This window comes from Rutilus rutilus (assembly GCF_951802725.1).
Source record: "Rutilus rutilus genome assembly, chromosome: 16".
Taxonomy (NCBI): Eukaryota; Metazoa; Chordata; class Actinopteri; order Cypriniformes; family Leuciscidae; genus Rutilus; species Rutilus rutilus.
In genome coordinates, this window is record NC_140224.1 from 3,823,657 (window position 1) to 3,849,914 (window position 26,258).

A 26,258-nucleotide genomic window follows, 5' to 3' on the forward strand; every position below is an offset into this window, starting at 1 on the left:
TGCGTTACACATTTGTCAACTGAAGATTTCCATCAGACATGGACCCCATACCTTGATTGTAATGACGATTCTTTAAGTAATATTTTGAGGTTTGGTATATTATAATGCTCCTGTCACTTTATTTATTTATTTTCTTTCTTTACTTATTATCATTATTATTACTAGTGCAAAATGCCCGTGCAAAATCAGTTTGTGTGTGTGTTTTTAGTAATTGTTGGTTTGGTGTGATTGAATGCTTATTGTAACAATTACACAGCAAAGGTTCAGTGACATTTTTATTTGTGCATGGTAGAAAGCACACAGTGAACTCCGAGAAAACGCTATGCTTGAGCAAACAGTTTGTGAGTAGGCTACTACAAATGATGCTCGTGAAAGAGACTGTGAACGCATTGAATAGGATGTGTTTAGTTGGCGAATAACATAGGCTATTATTACACAATAGTGATAACGTTAAGCGCACCAGAATGAAATATAATATTCAGAAGTAAACAGCATAGCTGACATATAGATTCAGTTTACATCCACAAATGAATAAGCGTGTCGATTCAGGGAGCAGTGCAAAGTGCCTGTGCAAAATCAGTTTTTGTGTGTGTTTTTAGTAATTGTTGGTTTCTTGGTAAAGAAAACACATTTTTACTCAAATTAATCAAAATGGATTTATCACGTTTTGGAACCAAACTATAATATTCAGAAGTAAACAGTGTAGCTGACTTAGTGTTTAGGTCAGAATGTTTATTTTTAAACCACAACCTTTTAAGTTCTTCTTTTACTGATATTTTTAACGATATATTTAGCATTTCTCATCCAAACAACGTCAAACTTGGCACTGCACTTACTCGTGCCCGTAGCGAGACACCTGTCGAGTTTGAAATCCATCGGACTAACGGTTCGAGAGATATGCGAATAACAGACAGACAGACAGACGGACGGACGGACGGACGGACGGACGTTTCTGTAATTTATAGATAGATTTGTACTGTAATTGCCGGGCGTTGTTGTTGTTTTTCTGTTCAGGTTGTTAATGGTTGTAATGTTGATAAAAAGATACTTAAAAAAAAAAAAAGCAATTTTCAATTTTAAAATATTGCTGATTACAGACTTTACGAGTGCACAAATGCACCGTTTCATACAGCATGTTTATGTGTTTTGCAGAGTTCCTCAGCCAGTCCAGCCTCCTCGTCCAGCAGGTCACGACCCCACCATGCCAAGGGGAAATGGTCCTCCTCTGCACATCTCCGCTGAATGCATCATCAAGGCCTTAGGATGGTTCCACAAAGAATTGACTGCACACATACAACATGACTTACTTCAAACTAAAGATTTGACTTTACATAAATACACTGCATCTATTTGTGTCTCATTAGTTAATCCAGGATGGGCCTAAAAAATATTTTTTTAACCTTACAGTTCATTAACAGCTAACTCAAAAAAAAAAAATTTATATCTTGTAATAAATATTGGAAATTGAGAAGAAATGATTATGAATTCTTCTGATGAATCCCCAGAAATGGTATATATTAAAGACTATCTTCATGCTTTGAATGTAACGGATGGAGATGACCCAGAAATAAGAAATATTGATGTAACAGACAAGGTTGAGATTTTTATGGACGATCTTATCTTGAACTCCTCCGGAGGGACAACGCAGGGTATTCAGAGTGTTGAACAGTACAAGTATTTGGGTACTGTCTTGGATAACAAATTGACTTTTTACCAAATACTGACGCTTTGTGTAAGAGGGGGCAGCAAAGATTGTATTGTTTGCAGAAACTAAGGTCATTTAATGTGGATAAAATATTGATGTGAATGTTCTACAGATCCTGTATTGAGTCGCTATTATCCTTTTCATTGTTGTGCTGGTTTAATTCTCTGAATGTGAAAAATAAGAATTGTATTGAGAGGATTGTAAATCAGGGAAATAAAATAACGGGGAGGAAACAGATGACTATGGCCCAGTTATGTCATAGACAGGTTTTATGGAGGCAGAATGAATCTATATAAATTACAGGAAGTTCAGGAACGTCTGTCTGTCTGTTATTGGGCTGCCGTCTCTGGTGCTAATTCCTCGAAGAGGAAAAAGAAAAGGTCTGAAAGCCAGAAGACAGCGTTAACATGCACAGCAACAGAATACATTTGATGACCGACAAGTCAATTCATATTTGTGTCTAAAACTCATTTCTTTCAGTTACATAAACTCAAGAACAAGTGCGCTGATCCACGTCGATAGATGGCGGTGCAGCGTCAAGTATCGGTAGTTCGGTACTTTAAGCACACGAAGAAGAAAGGAATTTTTACAGACCACAGTTGAAGAGTTTACTGAATGTTAATTTCATTTCAGAGTTTTATTTATTTATTTACTTACTCCACATCAAACCACATTTTACACTGCATACAATAGTTGATATAAGAGTGAAAGAAATCTTAGTATACAGACCTAAACTCCAAACAGAGACCATGTTCACATTACATCGTTGATAGAATGGAAATAACTGATCCTGTATTGGTATCAGCACTAATACTTGAGCTTTTTAACCTTCTGGTATTAATGCAGAGTTTAAGTTAAAGCCTGATCATAGCCAATGTATTTCAAATACATAGTAGGCAGATTTGTGCCATCTGGTGGAAGAAAAAAAGAAAATCATGTTATGACCATTGTGTAATTATAAATTTGTAGATTTACCCTAAAAAATCTTTATTTTTGTATTTCCAATTCATTTCCTATGGTGGTCATTTTTGACAGTGAAGATTACAAGTGTGACTATTTTTTAACACCATTTGCCATTGTAATCATGTTTTTTATGTGAGTGTGTGTCTTCATATTGCACAGGCCTACCAAAAAAAAAAAAAAATTCCAAATCCAAATCTAAAATGACTGAAGACTGCCAGAGGGTTAAGCAGATCGGTCAGATTTGACTAATGCAAACTGAAGAAATATTCATGGCCCTTACTAAAACAATCAATATGACTTATGAAGCAAAGCATTACATGAAGACCAGACTTTGTTTCGTTCAGTTCCTCACTGCACAGCACAGGTAATGTGGACTGTTTTATAGTGCTCAATGCTTTTTGTCCTTGTTTTTTTAAACTGAACAGCCGTCTGTAGAGCTGCATACGGATTTCTCCAAATTTCTCCTTTTGTGTTTCATGAAAAACAACAGCAGCATACCGGGTTTTTTTTGGGTGAAGTATTTCTCAAAGACACACAAAGCTAGAAAGAAATAGTGAAAGTTAAAAGCATGTGATGTTTCTCAGCGCTCGGCCATGGCCTGCTCCGCCATGAGGAGTGGCTGTAAGCACTGTCGAGGCGGATCCACCGTGAGCCTGTCGCCGCCTGCCATCCTCCGCAGCTCGCTGGCGTTGTCCTGGATGGTGTGGTGATGGTACAGCTGGAGACTGAGACGCGGAGAAAGGAAAGTATGTTATGTGTGTTGTTGAGTTAAAGGGATAGTTCACCAAACAATGAACATTCTGTCATCATTTACTCACCCTCATGTTGTTCCAAACCTGTATGAATTTCTTTCTTTATACACGTTTTCTTCTGCGGTAACCACACAATTTCTGGTCCTAGTATTTTTATTTTATTTTTCCCATAGTTTATAAGTCAACGGGGTCCATCAACTGTTTGGTTACTATATTCTTCAAAATATCTTCTTTTGTGTTCAACAGAAGAAAGAAACTCATACAGGTTTGGGATAGGGCTGCTCGATTATGGAAAAAATCATAATCACGATTATTTTGGTCAGTATTGAAATCACGATTATGTAACACGATTATTTCACATGACTTTGGGAACGTGTTGCATTTATTAAAAAGACACGGTAACACTTTACAATAATGTTAATTAGTTAACATTAGTTAATGTATTAACTAACATGAACTAACAATGAGAAATACTTTGTTACAGTATTTATTAATCTTTTTTAATGCTAGTTAATAAAAATACAGCTGTTCATTGTTTGTTCATGTTATTTTACAGTGCATTAACTTGTTAACAAATACAACCTTTCATTTTAATAACGTATTAGTAAATGGTGAAATTAATATTAACTAAGATTAGTAAATGCTGTAGAAGTAGGCCTATTGTTCATTATTAGTTAATCTTAACAAAGGTGAACTAATGCTAATTAATGAACCTTATTGTAAAGTGTTACCAAAGACACCTTTCAACAATTCTTAAAAAATCGAAATTTGAACATTGATTGTACTTTTTGAACTATTAAAATAAATAATATATAACAGATAATACTTAAATGAGTATTTTAATAATTCCCGCAGGTCTACCACTTATAATGCGGGAAATTCCCCCGCAAACATTGATTCACTTTAGCATGTAGATTGTATGAGTAGCCTAAATGAATCCACACAGATTATAAAATCAAATCAATAATTTTAAAACTTTCTCCAAGACGCAATTTCACAAACCGCGTGAGTGTTCAGCAGTGCATGCGTCTTCTCTCTCTCTCTCTCAAAATGCGCTGGACAAGGCAAGCGTCGCGTTTAGGAGTCGGGACATGATGGAATTGTCACTTGTACAATCGGACCAGCATTGCATCGTAACTGAAGTTTATCATTTTCACTTCTTTTTAAGTTTTATCAGTTTAAACATTAAAGCTGAGAGAGTTTATGGCATCGGGAGGGGCGGATGTGGTGAACTATTCCTTTAAGGCAGACACCAAAGGTGAATAGGGTAAACATTTCAACTAATAGATATATTACCATATTTTCCCTACTTGGTTAATGATAGTACTTTAAGACATTTCTCTAGTCTATAATGTTACATTAAAATATGCAAATGTGCCATTATTTAGTTAAATATGAACTAATTTGCATACATTTCCAGAACAGAAATCTGAACACTGGATGAAGCCAAGTTCAGCATTCTTGTTTAATTTAATTTTTGACATATTAAAATGAAAGATTTCTATAATGGAAGCTTGTTTCTGCCACAGAATAAAATATATATTTTTTTAATTGTGAGTCTTTATCTCACAATTCTGATATTTTTTCCCGCAGTAGCGAGTTTATATATCACAATTTGGACTTTATAACTCACATTTTTAGAAATAAAGTCGTAATTGTGAGAGTTGCAATGACATTTTTTTATTCTGTGGCAGAAACAAGCTTCCATAGTTTTTACACAAGAGATTTGGATATCTTTTTTATCATTCCATAAATCAGAAAACTTTTTTCCCCACCGTTTTGTTTGGAATAAATTATGATATAAACCAAGCAAATGATATACAAACAAACCCCTGTGTAAAAACCTTAAAAATAAAGAGGAATAAAACTAAAGTTTGGTGTATGTAAATCTGTTGAAAAGACTTATATTGAGAAAACAGCCTTAAAAAGATATGTATTGTAATTGAAATCTAAACACAAATAGATGAAGTGTAATGAAATAAGCACTTAAATATGTATCCACTCCACTTAAAAAATTATTCAGGCCCTTCATAGATATGACACATTTAAATTTAGTTCACTTTACTTAAACATATCTAATTAGGAGTAATGCATATTTATATTTAAAAAGTCTAACATAAAATATTTAAATAGTGTCATCTATGAAAATTATTTAAGTTTGATCAACTCAATTTAGGAAAGAGTCTGAAAGAAGACGTTATTGGAAGCAAAAAAGCCCTAAATCTCAAAATGAACCATTGCCTGAAAAACAGTAGTGTCTTTCCTTAAACAAAAGCCGGTTCCTGTGAAGTGATATGAAGTGATTCAGGATAGGGTACTTACTCAGGGGTCTTGTTATTTCGTTTCAGACTGCAATAACAAGGACAAAGAGAAAAGGAAAGTTGAAATGGTCATTGAAACAGCGTTAGCATCAGAAACTCTGTGACTCTGTGAAGCGGACATACACTCCCTCTCTCCTACAGCACATGATGTAGGCCAGGATGAGACAGAGGATCAACGCCAGGGCAAAGGGAACGACGACGGTGACGATGTAGTCGGGGAGGAAGTCTCTGTCGGGCGGAGACTCTGGAGGACTGAACTCTCCACCCCACGCCAGGACACCTGACCCCACGGTGGGCACCGGAGCACGAGGAACAGGCTTGGACAGATCCAACTGGTACAGAAACGAGATGTAAGAGTGAGGGTGAGCTATCCATTACACAGAACACCATGTGTCGTGTCTCACCAGGACAGTGTGGCACCAGTTTATGCAGTTGATGGGGTTTGTGCAGGTGCTGCAGTCTCCGCTGATCTTTCCTCCGGACACACACTCTCTCAAGCCTCAGCATACACTGGGAAAAGGGTCTGATCCCAGTTTCAGTGCAGTGGAAAAGCGCCAAAGCGTGCCGTACCGAACCGAGCCGTACTGTACCATGCAGTGGAAAAGCGCCAATAGAGCCATGCAGGGTTAGGACAGCATTTTTCCCTTAATAAATGAAATCATCATTTAAAAACTGCATTTTGTATTTACTTGGGTCGTCTTGAGTGATATTCAAAAATGTGTAATATAAAAATTTGTTTGATGATCTGAATAATGTAAGTTTGACTAATTTTAAAAAAATCAGGAAGGTATATATATATATATATATACAGTGCTGGGAAAAATTATTTTCCCTTTTTTTTTTTTTTTTGCATATTTGTCAAACTTAAATTATTCAGATCATCAAACAAATTTAAAAGTTCATCAAAGTTGTCCTAAGACAAGAACAGGTATTGTTGTAATTCATATATAACTTTGATGAAAGGTTTTGATCCACTTCAAATGTTGACTACTATATACATGTAACGGAGTTTAAATAATGCTGCTAAATTCATGCATTAATTGGGAAAACTCGACATTGGCTGTTGCGTCCCTTGCAGTTGCTTGCGTGATATTAAGGGCGGAGCTACGTCACCACCAGCAGAGTTTCACATCTCTCGCTGCTGGTAAGTCGCATCAATAAGCGCTGCGTCATAAAAAAACTGAGTTTAGATTGTTTTCAAGTGTAAGGTTGGACTTTTAAACTACACACAAGTTTACTTCATGTGCCTGTCAGCCCCTAGCTCTATCAGTCGAGTCAAATGTGTTATTTGCGATGATGAAATGTGATGAGAGTGTGTGTGTTAACCTGCTTGTGAACTCCGAATCTCTGATTTCATTTAAGATCTATGAGCAACATTGATGCGTGATGCACTGTCCTTTAACCAGCTTTTGGTCCTGTTTGTCCCAGTCTGTCTGTTCCAGGCTCAGTAAAGATCTTGAGTAACCATCCACCTGCTCTCCGTGTGATTCCATCCACACACAGTCACATATATATATATATATACACACACACACACACACAAGACTCAAGCACTGCACCTACAGGATATCTGTGTGTTTATCTCTGCTCAGGTGATGTGTATATCATTTTTTGTATTATTCACAAGAATTTGTCCTCCATCTCCCTCCCTCATTTTCACCCTCTATCTCTTCTTGTATCTTCACCGCAGTCTGTGTCTTTTCCATGGTCTTTTCTTATCACACTCTTCTCTTTGAGCATCCTGCACATGTTTACTAAATTCCTTTGGGCAGCAGGTGCAGCAGACTTGTGATCTGATCATGTGACCACATACACACACGCCTGTGCTAAATCAGTGCAATCAGTAAAATTATGTGACATGTCATATCATATTCCCTTGTGACACTTCTTTTTCTGAAGCTGCTCAGATTCCTGACAAAAATGTATTTTGACATTTATCGGCCACAGCAATCTCTCACAACTGCGAAGTCTTTGCGTCTGCTGCTCTCACGTCTGAAGTTTCATCACCTGCAGGTAAATTGTTCATTTGACATGAACGATTTATGTTTCTCCCCGTGGGTGCCCACATTCGATGCCGAACGTATGTATGCATTTCCTTATTTTTTGGAAATCTTGCAAGTGCAAATACATTACCAACTGAATATAAACACATCTTTATTCCATGAGCAAATGATATGCACATAAACATACAAAAGCTGTTATTTTAATTATTGTCATTTGGAAAAACTGGAGGTCACTGCATGATTAATCAAGACAAGTTGAATAAGCAAAGTTTTAATGCTTTCACACAAAATCACACACCCAAAAATGCATTTATGGGTCACATAAAACCACTGTGCAAAACAACAAGTTAAACCACATGACCTTATTCCCTTTGTTTGCACATATAAACTCTAAATGAAAAGAATGTAAGAGGAGACAAAGAGAATAAAAAAAGTTCAGGAAAAGCTGTGGGTTTGCGTAGTACGCAGCCTAACTTTAGGAAATAGCTAGAACAAAAATTACAACCAATATTTTTGACAAAAAAATGTAAATACTGAGACAGTTAATATAACAATCTCAAATGTTTAATAAATAAGCATTCATTATGCATGCAATACTCATCGGTTATAGAATAATGGGTCATGTTAATTTATGATGTAAATGTAATTCATATAATCAGTATAATTTAATTATCCATCTTTCCATCCATCCATTCTTCAAACCGCCTGTCCAATTTAGTAGTGCAGGGCCATATGTAGCAAAATAAAGTGTTTGGAACATTTCATATAGATTTTTGCAAATGATGTTTTTTGACTTCTTCAGACCCTGTAGTTTGCAAAACTACCTGTTTCCGATTTTTTCCCGGGCTGCACAGGCCCAAAATCCAAGATGGCGAACATATCACCAAAAATTGCAAATAATCGCCATTTTAAACATTTCAATTGGATATATGTTAGGTATATCATTATATACATACATTTTCTAATTAACTGATTGACTTGGGTAATAAATATGACCATGGGTAACATGAATTATCATGATTATCAACCAATGATGGGTGTAACCACCATTATGCTATTTATTGGCATACCCGGAAAAACGCATTGACTGATTAGGCTAAAAGTTTCCTTCATATAACCTAATAATCATTTTAATTAAAATAATGTTCTGCGCTCACCACAATAATTCTGTTAACAATCAGATGACATGGAAAATTATTGGGGAGAATGGATTACATGAAGCCAATGGAAAGATGGGAAAGATAGCCAGCCTTTGTTACTAGGAAACGATAAACAAAATGAAACTTTTGAGCTTTTGCAGGAAGAGGGAAATTATTTTTCCAGCCTGGGCAACTGGTGTTTTATTTACTTGCTAGGACCCCACTGAATACAAAACAACCTGTTTCCAATTTTTTTCCGTCATTTTTAGTGCCAAAATTCAAGATGGCAGACAATATGCAGACAAATCACATAAAATAAAATATATAATCTTTTCCCTTCTATAAAGGCTTTAAAATGGTAAACTTTTGATGAATGTATTCCTAATAAGGCAGACAAGTGAGACCCAGACTATTTTCAAAATATTTATTGGATCATTTGCCAAAAAATTGGGTGAAAAAAATAGAAACATTGAAAAAAAAAAAAAAAAAAAAAAAAAATCTGCATTTTGTTTCATTATTGAAGAGTTCAACAAAACAGTCAGCCATTGTCACTCAAGTATTTATCCTCATCACTCTCACTGTCACTGTCACTGTCTGACTTTTCAATATTGGTGCATGTCTCCTCAGAGTCTCTGAGGTATGGCAAGCTGTTTTAACTTCCAGGATAGAATTAATTGGAATTAATTTCCAGGATATGAATCCTTGATATCCAGGGCTGGACTGGTAATCTGGCATACCGGGTAAATGCCCAGTGGGCCGACGTGCTTTTTGGGCCGATACATCTAATACTTTTTTTTTTAATGGCCCATAAAACTCGTACATCGGCAGCCCATTCGTTTTGTTTAATTGACGGCGCTGGGTTAGTGCCGGTGTAATGCATTGGTCAAAAAAAAAAGTAAGCGTTAGTTTTTTTGAAACCCGTGAAAACCCGTAGATCAGCGGCCCATTGGTTGTTTTCTTGATTGACAGTGGGCTGGCCCAATCACATCTTTAAACACCTCCCCCTTTTGGGCTTTGAGTGAGCGTGCAGTGTATCTGTCAAAATAGTCTGAGAGATGGAGAAGAAACGCAAGGAATGTACAGAGAAATAGCATGAAAAATAGATACAGGCCCTTCAAGCAGACGCTGTAAAATGTGTCAAAATATATATGTTTTCTGCAGCAGCAGGACCTTCATCAGCTCCAGTGGCTGATGAGGAGGATCAGGAGAGAGATGAGAAAGTGTAGAGTCCGCGGTAAGCAGAACTACTTTCAAAACACTTTGGCTATGAGTGTAGGAACCCATTGGGGGGGATGCCCCCGAACCCCCGAACCCCCCTAGAGGGATCCCAAGATCCTGTGGGAAACACTGGTATTGCTATGCCAATGCAGCTTATAGCTTGTTTTTTGGATGCATCACTGTGGAGTATAGTTCAATTGTATTAATAAATTACAATTTTGTACTTATTTCACCTGTTAACTCGTTCCTACTCACTCATTACATGGCATTAGTGGTTTTAATGAATAGGAGTTGAACAAAAACATATTCAAGGGCGTGCAAAGATGGGTGGTGTTTATGGTCATATGTAGTGGGCCAGTCTGGGCCAAAATGCCAGGGCCGATTTTCTGTCCCAGTCCAGCCCTGTTGATATCAACAAGTCAATTTTAACTAGTTAAAATTATAATTCTTGATATCAGGTATAATGTTTCTACTACTAACAATGGCAATTTTTGATATCAGGAATTACATTTCAACTATTAAACATGTTCATTCTTGATATCAACAATTCAATTTTAACTAGTAAAAACTATAATTCTTGATATTAACAATTGAATTTCAACTAGTAAAAACTATAATTCTTGATATTAACCATTTATATCCTGGGAATAGCAATAGGCAAGCCATTTTGACTTTTAATCATTCGCAGGATATGAATTCTTGATATCAACAACTAAATTTTCACTAGTTAAAATGATAGTTATTGATATTAGGAATTAGATTTTTACTAGTAACAATGGCTATTTTTGATATCAGGAATTACATTTCCACTAGTTAAAATGATAATTCTTGATATCAACAATTGAATTTCAACTAGTAAAAACTATAATTCTTGATATCTGTAATTGTATTTTCACTAGTGAAATGTCACCATAGGCTGCCATTCAAAATCAATTGTTGATATCAAGAATTGATTTCTTACTTGTTGAAATTCCAGTTTCACATATCAGAAATACAATTCTTACTTATTTTTGATATCAAGAATTCAATTGTCACTAGCTGAAATGTCTATTCTTGATATCAACATTTGAATTGCTACTAGTAACAATGTTCATTTTTGATATCAATAATTCCATTTTCACTAGTGACAATGTTAATTTCTGACATCATGAATGTGATTGTTACTAGTAAGAAAGCCATTTTATATATCTGAAATTATATTGATATCAGAAATACATTTTCAGATATCAAAAATGAACATTTTTACTAGTAGCAATTCAATTGTTGATATCAAGAATAGACATTTCAACTAGTGACAATTTAATTATTGATATCAGTAATTATTGCCATTTTTACTAGTAACAATGTAATTATTGATATAAAAAATTATATTTCTATTATATTCATAAATTCATAAATTCACAAATTATATATCACTTTAAAGCTTAGGATCTCAGCTTTTAAATGCATCTAATTACATGTTTTAACTCCTAACGAGTGCTGAGTAATCCCTCTAAAACCGAGTGTACCGCCAGCAGGCGCCACCTAGCTGCGAAAATATTCATCACCATATTTTTCAAAAATCTTGCCTTGATTAACACAAAGTTGATGTCATTTGAAAGCTTAGAGTCTGAACAGTGAATGTATCCACTTTGAAAAACTCTTAAGTATTGCTGAGTTATTTGCTGATAAATAGAATTTCTTTTTTTCATAATCTATAAAATAATGTACTGCAATGTGTCAAAAACATCATACAGCTCATGAAGCATTCACAGATAATTGAAAATGCCACTTTATTTTTTACAGCATATTATTACAATTAAAATGAGCCCAAAATTAACATAATCTATTGCTTTTATGACAAGATATTCTTCATGGAGAAAAAATTGCCCATGAGGGGGTGTCAAAGACTGTACAAAAAGGCTCTCTCTTTTCCAAATGCTGTAACTTTTGATTCCTTTATCCAAAAATTATTATTTTTTTATCCAGATGCAGCTAACATCTAGAGGGACTTCACTAAAAAAGAATTTTCCTCCTACCTTATTTCCTTTATGAGTTATTCCATGACAAATAAGAAAGATATGCAAAATCATAATAAAAATTATATATATTTTTTTGTCTTTTATCAGCCGTTTCTTGGCAGGACAATGTCCAAATGTAATCTAATTTATATTTTAGAAAAATTTTAAAAGAGTTCTTTCAAATGATACCTACCTTTTGACTCTCCTTGCAACGGTTTTGGAGTTATGATTATATAGTTTTTATATAGTTTGGAGCATAATTTGTTTGTGTTTGTGTGTGTGGGTGTGGGTGTGGGTGTGTGTGTGTGGGGGGTGTCATATTTGTACTCTTGTTGTTTTAGAGTGTCACCCCTTTATTGCTGTGCACTTTTTTTCTGCACAGTGGCTGATTTGTAGTTTGTACCACCAAAAGTTTCTCTGAGTTTTCGTATTTTTTCGTATTTCCCATTCATTTCCTGTCGGTCATTTTTGACCGGCAGGAAGCTAAGTGTGACTATTTTTTTTACGACCCTTTAACATATCCGGATCATGTCCATGATTTTGGTGTGTGTTCGCATAGCTTATACAACAAAAGTTACCAAGTGTCATCCCATTCCGATGAAGGAAAAAAAATTAAAAATGTATAAGTTTTCGTCCGTTTTTGACCGAAGAAGCCCAGAGGGGTTATTAACTAGTGAAAATGTAAATGCTGATATCAAGAATTAGCATTGTTACTAAATGTAATTCCTGATTGCCATTGTTACTAGTAGAAATCTAATTTCTGATATCAATAACTATCGTTTTAACTAGTGAAAATTGAATTGTTGATATCAAGAATTCATATCCTGGAAATAAATAAAAGTTAAAACGGCTTGCCATACTGAGAAGACATGCACCAATATTGAAAAGTCAGACAGTGAGAGTGATGAGGATAAATACTTGAGTGACAATGACTGACTGTTTTGTTGAACTCTTCAATAATGAAACAAAATGCAGATTATTTTTTTCTTCATTTTTTTCAGATTATTTTTTTTATTTCATTTTTCATTTTTCATTTTTTTTTTTTTTTTTTTTTGCCCAATTTTTTGGCAAACAATACAATAAATATTTTTAAAATAGTCTGGGTCTCACTTGTCTGCCTTATTAGGAATACATTCATCAAAAAGTTTACCATTTTAAAGCCTTCATAGAAGTGACAAGATTATATATTTTATTTTCTGTGATTTTTCTGCATATATTGTCTGCCATCTTGAATTTTGGCACTAAAAATGAAGAAAAAAATTGGAAACAGGTTGTTTTGTATTCAGTGGGGTCCTAGCAAGTAAAAAAACACCAGTTGCAAAAATCTATATGAACCGTTCCTAAAATAACACAATTCCCCACACTATAGGGTCGTGGGGTCATATCATAAAAAAATTTAAATGAATATGATCTAATCTCCAGGATGAATGTAGCATGACAAATCTTTCATGTGCTCAGTTTATGCAGCAAGAACCTCATAAGAACGACACAGCTGTAGATGAAACAGCTGCATTGTGCATCACATACATGACTTTAATTTCTAATGACGCACTTTTGCACATTTTTTCATGACTCTCATCACAAAGACAATCTAAATAGTTAAGAAGCTTTGAGCTAGTGACGTTAAAATGCCTGTTGTCATGTGATATTGTGAGTTCAACAGTGGTATGCAGTTCCAGCACTACTGTAATCACTGGGCATCCAGACAGGACTGTTGAAAGCAAAACTCAAATCAGTTGTTTTTTCTTGAATATTTTTGGCAATGACTGTGTGTCAGGGTTTGGTCCAAACGAGGAGAGACGAGGATCTATTTGCAAGTGGTTAGATTATTAAAGGGATAGTTCACCCAAAAATGAAAATTCTGTTATTATACTCACCCTCATATCGTTCCAGTGTAGACAACACCGATTTTTGTCGTTGTTCTCTGTACTGACAGCACTCCAAATTTACAAAAAAATGAGCTCAATGTTAAAATTGACCGGAGTTCTCCTTTAAGGAACACGTTAAAAATGGTCCTATGTCACCCAGATCAATAGTCTGTTAACACACAGGTAATAATTAACACACTTTTTAATATTTTTTAGATCAAACATTTGGAACAATGTTTACGGAGCAGAACAGGCACCAACAGAGAAACAAGCCCATCACTAGTAAGTATCCACTGCAGTATATAAAACAAAACAAAAAATCATTAGTTTTTTCTCCCTCGTGCCATCCGCCATCCGTATATCTGACTTTCTTTCCACAGAGATTTTTGAAAAATTATCCATTATTGTAAGCCGATATAATGCAAGTGCATGCTCCAGAAACTACATACAGCCTACAAACATCCTGCTGTGTTGTTCACACAAGAAGTTCCCTTTCAAGGGAACTCCCGTTGCGTCGAGAATGACGCTATGGGGAACGCTTTGCGTGATGACGTCTTGAAGCACATGTAAAATCAGTCCAATGGTGTGGCGGAACGTCAGAGGCGGGTGACGTCACGTACCAGGAAGCTATAAAAGCCGGCCCGAAACAGAAAACGAAAGCTTTCTGAGTCTTCAGTTGCGCTCTGTGTTGAATCTGTCTGTTTATTTGGTGTTGTCTGTCTATATAACTATATATATATTATTCAGTATGGCGAGCAAGCAGCAGTATAGAGTGTGTGTCCATCCCTGCCCGCGTTATTTAACGGGAGGTGACACACACACTCTTTGTGTTGTTTGTTTGGGAGAGGAGTATGCCCAGTCAGCACTCGAGGGTGGTGACTGTGTGCATTGCTGTGCGCTTCCATTGCGTACGCTCCGATCCCGTTTGGCTCGGTTCAATCCCGACCACGTTCCCCAGGGCTCGGGTCCCGCCGCAGCTGAGGCTCGGCGGCGATCTCAGACCTGGGGTTCGCAAATGGATCTGTCAGTGGATGTTGAGACGGGCTCTGCCTTATCTCAGCCTCTTACTGACAGATCCAGTGCCTTTCATCAGGGTGTGGAAGCACGCGCGGCGGTTTCTTCCCCCCCGATGGAGGCACCAGTACTGCAACTTTCCAGCTCTGAGGAGTTGGATGTTGTGAGTATTGATGCTGAGTCTGAGGATTCGCCACCTCAGTCTCATGCGTTTGAAGAATTGCTTGATGTTATTACTAGAGCTGTTGACAGACTTTCAATTGAGTGGCCAGAGGATAGGCAGGACGTTCGTTCGAAAAGCAAGCTCGACGAACGCTTCCTGCCATCTCGTGCGCAGCCCCAGCGTAGGAGCCTGCCGTTTTTCCCCGATCTCCACACCGAGGTGTCGAGATCGTGGGGGAAACCAGTGTCTTACAGAGTTTATACACCACAAACATCACACTACTCCTCAATATATAAATATAAAGAGTATGGTTATGGGGAGATGCCGAAGGTGGAAGAGACGCTTGCGGGCTATCTCTCTCCAGCAACGGCATCTACCCTGAAGGCTCCTACACTCCCCTCTAAGCCAGTTAAAGTGACATCTTCCCTGGTTCATAAATCATATGCAGCCGCTGGTCAAGCCGCAGCGTGTCTGCATACGATGTCAATCATGCAAGCCTATCAGGCTGAATTATTGGGGGATTTAGAGGAGGGCGGGGGGATTGGTCCTGACACTGTGGCCGAACTACGCAGAGCCACAGATCTGTCTCTCAGGGAGATCTGTCTCAAGGAGACCGCTAAATCTATCGGGCGGTCCATGGCAGCCCTGGTGGCCACTGAGAGGCATCTGTGGCTCAATCTAAGTGATATCAAGGATAAAGAAAAGCATGTCCTCTTAGATGCTCCGGTCTCCACTGTTGGTTTGTTTGGCGATGCAGTTAACGTTGCGGTAGCAAAATCACAAGAAGCCGCTAAGCAAGCAGCTGCTCTCCAAAAACTTCTCCCCCGCCGTTCTTTCTATGAGGCTGCTGAGCGGGAGCAGCCTCACTCCTCTAAAAAGAGCGCTGAGCACCGTGCCACTCAGAAACAGAGTGTGTCCTCCCGTGCTCCCCCACAAAAATCTCGGGGACACGGAGGGCGCGCTCAAACCCAGCAGTCTTCGAGGGGTAGAGCGGATCTGCGGACCGTTATTACCGCCAAGAAGGCTGCTGGTAAGAAATCCTGACGTCCGAGGGCTCAGGACAAATGAGGGTAGTCCCCCCCGAAGCAGAGCGGTTAACACCTCTTTTTACGGTGCCCGTCTCTCTTCGGTACCCTCAGGGGACCGTTCTGCCAACCCTGCCGCCTCAGGTGTTACAGGGCGCAGCGGTCTCCGGCGAGCACATATCTCAAGGACCACCCGGAAACGTAGTGGCCTCGGGATGCCCGCCCCCTCCGAGGAGGGTGTTAGAGCAGTCTGTTCGGTCGTTCCCTGCCGGTGCGCCGTTACAGGGCGACGAACTGACTACTCAACAACAACGAAATCCAGAAACCAGTCTCGAGAGGCTGGTACCTCTAGTAGAATCTTTGACAGCGTGGAAGCTACTGTCGAATGTTTCTCGTTGGGTCCTGCAGACCGTGGAAAAAGGGTATCAGATACAATTCAAAAAACGCCCACCTCGGTTTATGGGGGTCCTGCCCACAGTGGTGGGCCCCGAGCAGGTTCTGGTTATGGAACAGGAAGTAAACACTCTGTTAGAGAAAGGGGCCATAGAATATGTACCTCCCTCCAACAGGGAAACCGGGTTTTACAGCCGGTATTTCATAGTTCCGAAAAAGGACGGGGGATTGCGTCCCATTTTAGATCTTCGAGTTCTGAACGAGTCAGTCATGCAGCTCAAGTTCAAAATGTTAACATTGAGACAGATCGTGCCACAGATCAGGTCCGAGGACTGGTTTGTCACGATAGACCTCAAGGACGCATATTTCCATATTTCCATCCGTCCGTGTCATTGGAAGTTCCTGAGGTTTGCTTTCGGGGGCAAAGCATACCAATATCGTGTTCTTCCATTCGGCCTAGCTTTATCACCCCGCACTTTCACCAAATGCATGGATGCAGCTCTGGCGCCACTGCGCCTCCAGGGTATTCGCATCATGAACTACATCGACGATTGGTTGATTTTAGCTCAGTCGCATCAGTTGGCGGTTCAACATCGAGATGTTGTTCTCGCCCACATGAAAGAGTTGGGGTTACGGCTGAACGCCAAGAAGAGTGTGCTTTCTCCACTCCAGAGGACCACTTTTTTAGGCGTAATTTGGGATTCAGTGTCGATGCAGGCGCGCCTGTCACCGCCACGTATAGAGTCCATCCTTGCAGCTGTGAAAAGTGTAAAGCTAGGCCAGCTACTCACTGTCAAACAGTTCCAGAGACTGTTGGGTCTCATGGCAGCAGCTTCCAACGTGATACCTTTTGGACTGCTACACATGAGGCCCCTGCAGTGGTGGCTCAGGACCAGGGGGTTTTCCCCGAGGGGCAACCCATTTCGCACAATCAGGGTCACGCGGCGATGCTTACGTGCCCTGGTTATGTGGAAGAAACCTTGGTTCCTGTCCCAGGGCCCAGTGTTGGGAGCTCCTTGTCGTCGCAAACTGATAACGACGGATGCTTCCCTCACGGGTTGGGGAGCGATCCTGGAGGGTCGCTCAGCTCAAGGTCTGTGGGAAGACCATCATCGTTCCTGGCATATCAATCGCCTAGAGATGTTAGCTGTCTTCCGGGCTCTGAGGAGCTTTATCACAGATCTCAGGGGACACCATGTGCTAGTACATACGGACAACACGTCGGTAGTCGCCTATATCAACCACCAAGGGGGTTTGCGCTCGCGCCCGTTATCCAACTTGGCACGCCATATCCTCTTGTGGTCCCAGGGGAAGTTACTGTCACTCAGGGCAGCTTACATCCCCGGGGTCCAGAATATAGGAGCAGACACTCTGTCGAGGCAGGGGCCGAGGCCCGGGGAATGGAGGCTCCACCCCGAGGTGGTGGAGCTTATATGGAGGGAGTTCGGCCAAGCACAAGTGGATCTGTTTGCGTCTCGAGAGACGTCTCACTGTCCACTTTGGTTCTCCCTCACGCATCCAGCTCCTCTTGGACTGGATGCTATGGTTCAGACGTGGCCGAGGCTACGTCTGTACGCCTTTCCCCCAGTTGCTCTGCTCCCGGGAGTTCTGGAGAGAGTTCGCAGGGACCGGGTTTGCCTGCTTCTTATAGCCCCGCGTTGGCCGGGCAGAGTATGGTTTCCCGATCTGGTCTCCCTCCTCGACGGGCATCCTCTGGAGTTACCCGTCAGGAGAGACCTTCTGTCCCAGGCAGGGGGCTCAATATTTCACCCCCGCCCAGAACTGTGGAACCTGTGGGCTTGGCCTCTGAGGGGGCCCAGCTCATAGAGTCAGGTCTCTCAACTGAGGTTGTTGAGACCATTCTACAGTCCAGAGCTCCCTCCACGAGGAAACTTTATGCCCTGAAGTGGAGAGTCTTCACTTCTTGGTGTAGTGACCGTCGGTTGGACCCAGTTAACTGCCCAATTGGTACAGTGCTGGAGTTCCTGCAGGACCGGTTCACAGCAGGTCTAACCCCGTCCACTTTAAAGGTTTATGTGGCGGCCATAGGTGCTTACCACATTCCTTTGGGTGGAATGTCTGTGGGGAAAGACCCTTTGATATCTCGTTTCCTTCGTGGCACTTGGAGGCTGAGGCCTGCAGTTCGCTCTAGGGTGCCACCATGGGACTTGTCCATTGCGTTACAAGGCTTGTCCCTGGCCCCCTTTGAGCCAATTGAGGAGGTTCCTGAGAAGTTTTTAACGCTGAAAGCTCTTTTCCTTCTTGCTATTTCCTCTCTCAAGAGAATAGGGGATCTCCAAGCGTTGTCGGTTGCTCCGTCATGCTTGGAGTTTGCTCCGGGTATGATCAAAGCATTTCTTCATCCGAGACCGGGCTATATCCCCAAGGTCCCCACTAATGTGGTCAGACCTATTGTTCTGCAGGCCTTCTGTCCTCCTCCCTTTCAAAATGCGGACCAGGAGGCTAATAATTTGCTTTGCCCTGTGCGGGCGTTAGACGCATATGTCCACAGAGCTGCCCTGTGGCGAAAAAGTGATCAATTATTTGTGTGCTTTGGGTCCCCTAACAAAGGAGGTCCAGTGTCTAAGCAAAGGATGAGCAAGTGGGTGGTCGAGGCTATCTCACTTGCTTATTAGGCGGCTGGGCAGCCTTCTCCTTTGGCTGTCCGGTCGCACTCGACGAGGAGTATGGCGGCCTCTAAGGCCCTTATTTCAGGAGTTTCTTTACAGGACGTCTGTGATGCGGCAGGCTGGTCCTCACCGCACACTTTCGTCAGGTTTTACTCTCTGGATCTAGACTCTGCTCCAGGGTCTCATGTTTTGTCTTCCTAGTGCTGCTCTCCAGATTACACACAGGACAGACATTCGTAGCTATGGAGGCGTTGGTATAGACGTTCCCCATAGCGTCATTCTCGACGCAACGGGAGTTCCCTTGAAAGGGAACGCCTCGGTTACGACTGTAACCTCGGTTCCCTGAAGAGGGAACGAGCGTTGCGTCGCCTTGCCATATCTCCTTCATGCCTGTCAGCTCGACTTCAGACTTTTACGAAGCTTTCGTTTTCTGTTTCGGGCCGGCTTTTATAGCTTCCTGGTACGTGACGTCACCCGCCTCTGACGTTCCGCCACACCATTGGACTGATTTTACATGTGCTTCAAGACGTCATCACGCAAAGCGTTCCCCATAGCGTCATTCTCGACGCAACGCTCGTTCCCTCTTCAGGGAACCGAGGTTACAGTCGTAACCGAGGCGTTTTCTGCACTTATCATATGAGCTTTACAATGCTCTTGGATTATTGTCAGAATAATCCAAGAGCTGACAATGCGCGCTGCCATGACGACGACTCCGGTTTCCTACTTCCGTTCGTAGCGCTTGACCTGTACTAGCAGCGAGAGAATGAGTTCAAGCTCCTCGTGTGCTGTTGTTATTTGTTTTAACAATTCAAAGAAGATTTCAAACTTTTTAGAAACTGAGTGTTTCGAGCATAAGATAATGCCCATGTCCGGTTCCGTATCAGATACATTCAATAAAGTAAACGTTTAGAGTGGTTAGCGTTAAAATTGAACTTCTCTCGCTACTAGTACAGGTCAAGCGCTACGAACCGGAAGTAGGGAACCGGAGTCGTCGTTATGGCAGCGCCCATTGTTTAGAGAAGAATAAGGTGGATAGTGAAACATTATTTCTACCAGAAAGACTCGGAAGATAAAGTGATGTAACAAAGCATATATTTATTGGCAGCCCGGCAAGCATTGTAAAGTTCTTTGGCATAGGCCCCGTCCATAGCTCGTAATCCGAGGGTAGCGGATCTGCATCTCCTGCCTGAAGACGAAGGCAGGGGCGCAGCCGACCCCCCTAGAAGGTATGGACAGGACCATCCTGGTGGTGGTGGGGAGGATGGAGGTTGTTGTCGTGTCAGCATCTGCGAACTCAAACATGAGTAAGTACCTATCTTTTATACAGAAAGTATAAAGACGTGATTGGATAGAGATGAGGTAATAAGTGACATAGTGATTGAGTCTTTCTGGCAGAACTTAGCTAAAGCTTCCATTTATTAGCAAGGTAACTTAGATCAGCAGTTTAAGACATTAAATTCGTAAGCACATAACACAAGTAACACTTCTCTTTAAAATACAAACAAGACTTTATTGATTATTCTAACACATAAAACTAATAACGAACTACTTCATTTAAACTTATAAACTCTAAACTCATATAAACTCTGAGTGTGTAAGTGAGTGTGTGAGCGAGTTAGTGTGTATGTGTGTTCTGTGTATGTGTGTGTGTGTGTGAGTGTGTGCATGTGTGAGTTAGTGAGCATGTCTGTGTGTGTGGATCAAGAAAGACAAAATCAAGTAATTATGCTTCAAAAATTATTTTATTTAGTTAATGCCCATTTGGATCGCACTTAGTCTGGAACCTCACCCTTAAGTAAGTCAAACTGAGTAAAAACTCCAGAATTACTCACTCTTGGGATCACTGGAACACACAAGCCTTTCCACCACGTCAAGGTGGCGATCTTTGGAAAAGACATTCACTCTCCATTCATTCCTTATCTAACACACACACACACACACACACACACACACACACACACACACACACACACACACACACACACACTATATCAAACACATTCACACACACACACACACACACACACACACACAAGAAGTAGACAACATGTGAACAATTTAGTGGTATACATTTATTAAATTTATTTGTATTAGCATTATTTTGTCTTTAAAGCTGCAGTCCCGAACTTTTTTTGTGTTAAAAATGATCCAAAATAATAATAATAATAAAAACGTAACCAGCCAGTGTTCAAAACTCTCTGCTTGCCGTAGCTCGATTCAAATCGGTTAGCTTTTAATAATGATTTTAATTCCAGTGGTACTGGTGGATTTCCGCGGGAAATTCGAGCATGTCTTTGCGTCATTACGTCACATCTGTCCACATAAAGAAGGAGTGCCGGCTAGCAGGCTATATTGCGTGTGAGGATGTTGGAGGTGGAGATTTATAGCCTTTTCTCACAGCACTTGAAATAATAAACTTATAGCGGATCCAGAATGTTTCAAACGACAATCACCAGTGACAACTGGAGATTCACCCGTTGTAAAACCCAAAAGACTTCAGAGTGGCAAGAGAAAAAAAAGAGACTGCAACCGGCCCCTACGAAAACAAGGATAAACATCGGCAGGGCTTTTGAAAGATGGCGTGTATATATCTATGGATGGCGTGAACTCCGTGTTTTAAAGGGGTTTAAAACGGACGCAGAGACGGCTTTATTTTGCTAGACAGGTAAGACATTTCAATAGTTTAATTATGCAACAGTAGCGCACTTGTTCGCTTAATTTACACAGTTACGGAGTTTCCTTTGTTGTGCCTTTCTCGTTTTGCTATTATGGTAAATATGAATTATTTTGGGCTAGCTATGAGAGAGAATTTTCTACTCCCAGAAAATCAAACCCGCCTCCTCCGTTGTCAAGTATTGGATCTGAATCAGATCGGTAAAGTGAAAATTTTCCTGACGTAAGATGTTTATATTATGTTATATTATAACACGTTTATGCTTAACAAGGATTCCGTTCATACACCGTTTATTTCATAGCACTATGATTGTTATTTGTTTGATAACTGCTCTTCTATGATTTGCACGGTTTGACATGATATGATAAGCGATCTTTAATCAGCGCGATTTACTGCAATGCTTTTTCCCCTTAGTTGATCAGAACAAAAGTGGATGTTACTTGTTCAGACGTCATTTTCCATTGAAAATTCTAATATTGGTCATACTTCCAAAAAGTATATTCTGTGATTCTGAATGACAGTATCCACACCACCGGCGCGGTGATTGACAGCCGCAAACTCACCTCAAAACATCGGATTCATCCGCGCTGTTTCATGCCGATGTACAACCCACGTAATTCTGCAAATAACTGCAATTGCAGATTTCGAACAGAGATGGCGACAAAGAGGAAAAGCTACGGACTGCAGCTTTAAATAAAGATGTTATCTTACAGCAGCGTTGCATGTGTGATCTATGCAGATTTTTATATATTTGATGTATCTATTCTAAAACACTTTACACAGGATCATGATAGCTGTAATACGTCTGTAGAACTCCTGCTCTGACGTTTGAGTGTGCGCCGCTTATAAAGACAGGTTCTAGAAGAGTGTTTTTTTCTGTTGTCCCGGTGCTGATTAGCTGTGTGTATCCTTTATCTTCAAACAAATTGAGAATAGGTTTGTTGCAATGAGAAAGCTGATCTTCATTGAAGTCGCCACAAACGATTAGAGGCCTGAAATCAAACAAATTTCCTGCGTACAGGAAATATCTGAGGTTCGCCTATCAGGGCACAGCATACGAGTTTACGAGAATACCGTTTGGCCTCGCTTTAGCCCCTCGAGTATTCAGCAAGTGTGTGGCCCTGACTCCATTGAGGTTATTACGGCTCAGGGTTTCATCATATCTGGACAATATTCTCATCTGCGCGCCGTGCCAACGGCAGGCAGAGAGCGACGCACACACACACACACACACACACACACACACACACACACACACACACACTAGCGACGCATCTGGAGAGATCAGGTTTCAAAATAAACCAGACATAGGGCCCTATCTTGCACCCAGCGCAATTGACTTTGTACACCGACGCATGTATCATTCCTATTTTGCACCCGACGCACAGCGGACTTTTCCCTCCACAGACGCACGTCGGGAAACTAGGAAATGCATTTGCGCTCCCGGTAGCGGTTCAGCGAAAAGAGGAGGCGTGTTCCGGCGCAAACGTTCCCTGGTGCTATTTTGCCGGTTTAGAAAACAATTCCGCCACTGACCAGGAAAAACCTAGTCTAAAGTCAGTGGCGCATTGCACATGTTATTCATATGCTATTTTAAAGGGTCATGAAACCCTAAACCAAATTTTCTGAGATTTTAACAGAGGTATGTGTGTTGAACACCATTGAAGACAATGTTAGCATCTGTTAGATTTAATAGTAGGGGGAAAATGGTTACATTTTTGTTTTTTTTCTGCTATTTTCATCTTCCGGGTTTAAAATCTTCATCGTGTCCACGTCACAGAGCACTATAGTACGTTGATGACTCATCGGTGTTTTATAATTATTCATGTGACTGAGTTTTCTTATCCAATGAGAAGACGCTTTCTCTTAATTATTCATGACACCACGTGGAACTTTCCCCACGATGCTGCCAGGGCTAGACTCTGACTGTGGGCGATTGGTTGGCCATCAACCACAACACATCTAAACTATGTGTGTGTAACAACCATTCAACTGGAGAATGGTGGACTTCAGCCTTGTACAGCAATGCGTCTTGCGAGTGATGCGGTCCCGAGGACTTTTCTATCGCTTCAGAGGTGTGTGTGTGTGTGTGTGTGTCTAAAATGTAACCCTGACCGTTTTACTTGCCTTTTGTTAAATAATCACTCGTTATTAAAATTTCGATAATACCTCAAGTGTATGGAACGTATGCTTAATTTGTGCAAATTTCTATGTCACTGTCCATCTTTATTATGTGGGTTTAGGGGGCTCGTAGATCTAGGTTTTTTTTTTAAGCAGAAAATTTATTATTTTCAAATATATGCATTTATAGTGTGTATATAAACAAATATATATTTTATAATGACATAATTATACATATACATGTACATTTATATGTTTTTAATACAATTATGATTACTGTAGGCTAATATATGTAGCAGGGCATTCAGTTACTTTTGAAAGGACAAAAATAAGGTGTCAGTGTATTTCATTAGACTTTAACTTTGTCAGCTATAAAGAAAATCTAGCATTTCCTCACGTTTTACCACTGATTTTTAGTGACAGTCGATATGCATGGGCCATGACACTGGCGATGACAGTCGATCAGTATCCCAAATCACACCTATGAATAATGTAGCTACTTCAGACCAACCCATTTTAGATTTGCGTCGGGCGCAAGAGTCATTTATCCCGCCGGTATAATAGCAACAGCGCCCAAGACCCGTCCACAAAGTTACTTGCGTTTCGCGTTTGATACTTGCATTTCATTTCCATCCCGGAAAATAGTCTACTTGGGTCTCAGGTTGAATTCTGTGACGTTTCGAGCTTTCCTATCAGAGGATCGCATCAAGACGATTCAAAGCTGCCTCTCCCTTTTTCAAAGAGGGAGATCAGTCTCGTTCAGGATGTCTTCGGCTACTAGGACTGATGGCCTCAACGGTGTCCGTGGTTCCCCTGGGACTACTGCGAATGAGAGATTTTCAGAACTGGACAGCGTCACAAGGCATTCGCCCCAACCGCAGAGTGCGCGTCTCACCAGAATGCGCGAGCGCTCTCTGTCATTGGAGAGCCCCATCCTTTCTCAGGACAGGATGCCCTCTAGGTCCTATTGTACTGAGAAAAGTGGTGACGACGGATGCATCACTCACAGGCTGGGCCGCAGTGTTCGAGGGCAGAACAGTGAGAGGAGTTTGGTCTCCGGCACTGAGAGAGAAGCACATCAATCTTCTAGAGCTACTGACAGTGTTTCTAGCTCTGAGACATTTTGTGCATTTTCTCAAGAATCATCACGTATTGGTCAGGACAGACAATACAACGGCGATTGCCAACATAAATCGGCAGGGAGGAGTTTGTTCTTACATGCTTCACATGTTAGCGAAGAGACTAATAATGTGGAGCAGCAGGTCTCTCCTCTCATCGCGTGCGACCTGTGAGAGGGTGAATCTGAGCGCAGCCGGGTTACCTCAGAGAGTTATTGAGACGATTCAGAACACGAGGGCTGCCTCGACATGTTCTTTATATAATCTCAAATGGGGAGTTTGAGGAAAAGAGCAACATACTTGTTTGTCATCTAATTTTTAAATTCCTTCATGGACAATGCCATGGGATCCCGATGCCAGTTTTTTATATTCTTCCTTTTTTAGCTTTTTCTAAAATGAAGAAACATCTCTGTGAATGACTATTAGAGCAGCACCAACCAATCAATACAATTAAAGATGAAAATAGTACAACAAATATCATGCTCAGATTTTTAAGCAGTTAATGTCAAACCGAAAGTAATAAGAAGAATAGAACAAAGAAAATAACAGATGGTAATACACCATAGTAATAATGACTCACTGTCATCTAAACTGGAGAGATCTGGCACAGGCGGAAACTCTTGATCCTGGAGGGACCTGGGACACACAGAGACTCCAGATCTTCTAGACCTGGCCTGGCACACACACACACACACACACACACACACACACACACACACACACACACACACACACACACACACACACACACACACACACACACACACACACACACACACACCCCGACTCAGGTTCAGCAGGATCTGCGTCCGGCGTTTCCTTGATCCTGGAGGGACCTGGAACACACAGAGACTCCCGCGGGCCGGGTCAGGCCGATATTTCCCGCCACTATCCTCGGCCGGGGCTGGGCCCTTGATCAAGCATTTGAGCTTTTTAATCATTACTTTATTAGTCTAATTGGGTGGGGAGAAAGCTATGCCATAATCAGAAATATTATACATATATCTTAAGCAAAGTAGGCCTAAGTCAAGTCAAGTCAAGTCATCTTCATTTATATAGCGCTTTTAACAATGTAGATTGTTCCAAAGCGGCTTTACAGAGATACAAGGATAGTTTAAAGTAACAGAGATTGTTTTGGCTTTATAGCAGTT

The 26,258-nt window shown here is 40.5% G+C and overlaps 2 protein-coding genes across 2 annotated transcripts in view; both read right to left on the reverse strand.

The window, feature by feature from the left end:
• The window catches only part of LOC311305681 (uncharacterized protein), a gene marked incomplete at both ends in the record, with an annotated part of 309,017 nt that overhangs the window by 233,384 nt on the left and 49,375 nt on the right, over positions 1-26,258 (reverse strand). The window lies entirely within an intron of this gene.
• On the reverse strand, positions 3,171-7,490 carry LOC311305669 (alpha-sarcoglycan-like; the record flags this gene model as incomplete). Its single annotated transcript, XM_084433483.1, has 5 exons — positions 3,171-3,393; positions 5,743-5,769; positions 5,865-6,073; positions 6,146-6,233; positions 7,402-7,490. The coding sequence occupies 5 exons, from the start codon at positions 7,488-7,490 to the stop codon at positions 3,249-3,251; spliced, it is 558 nt and encodes a 185-aa protein (XP_084289609.1). The 3' UTR covers positions 3,171-3,248.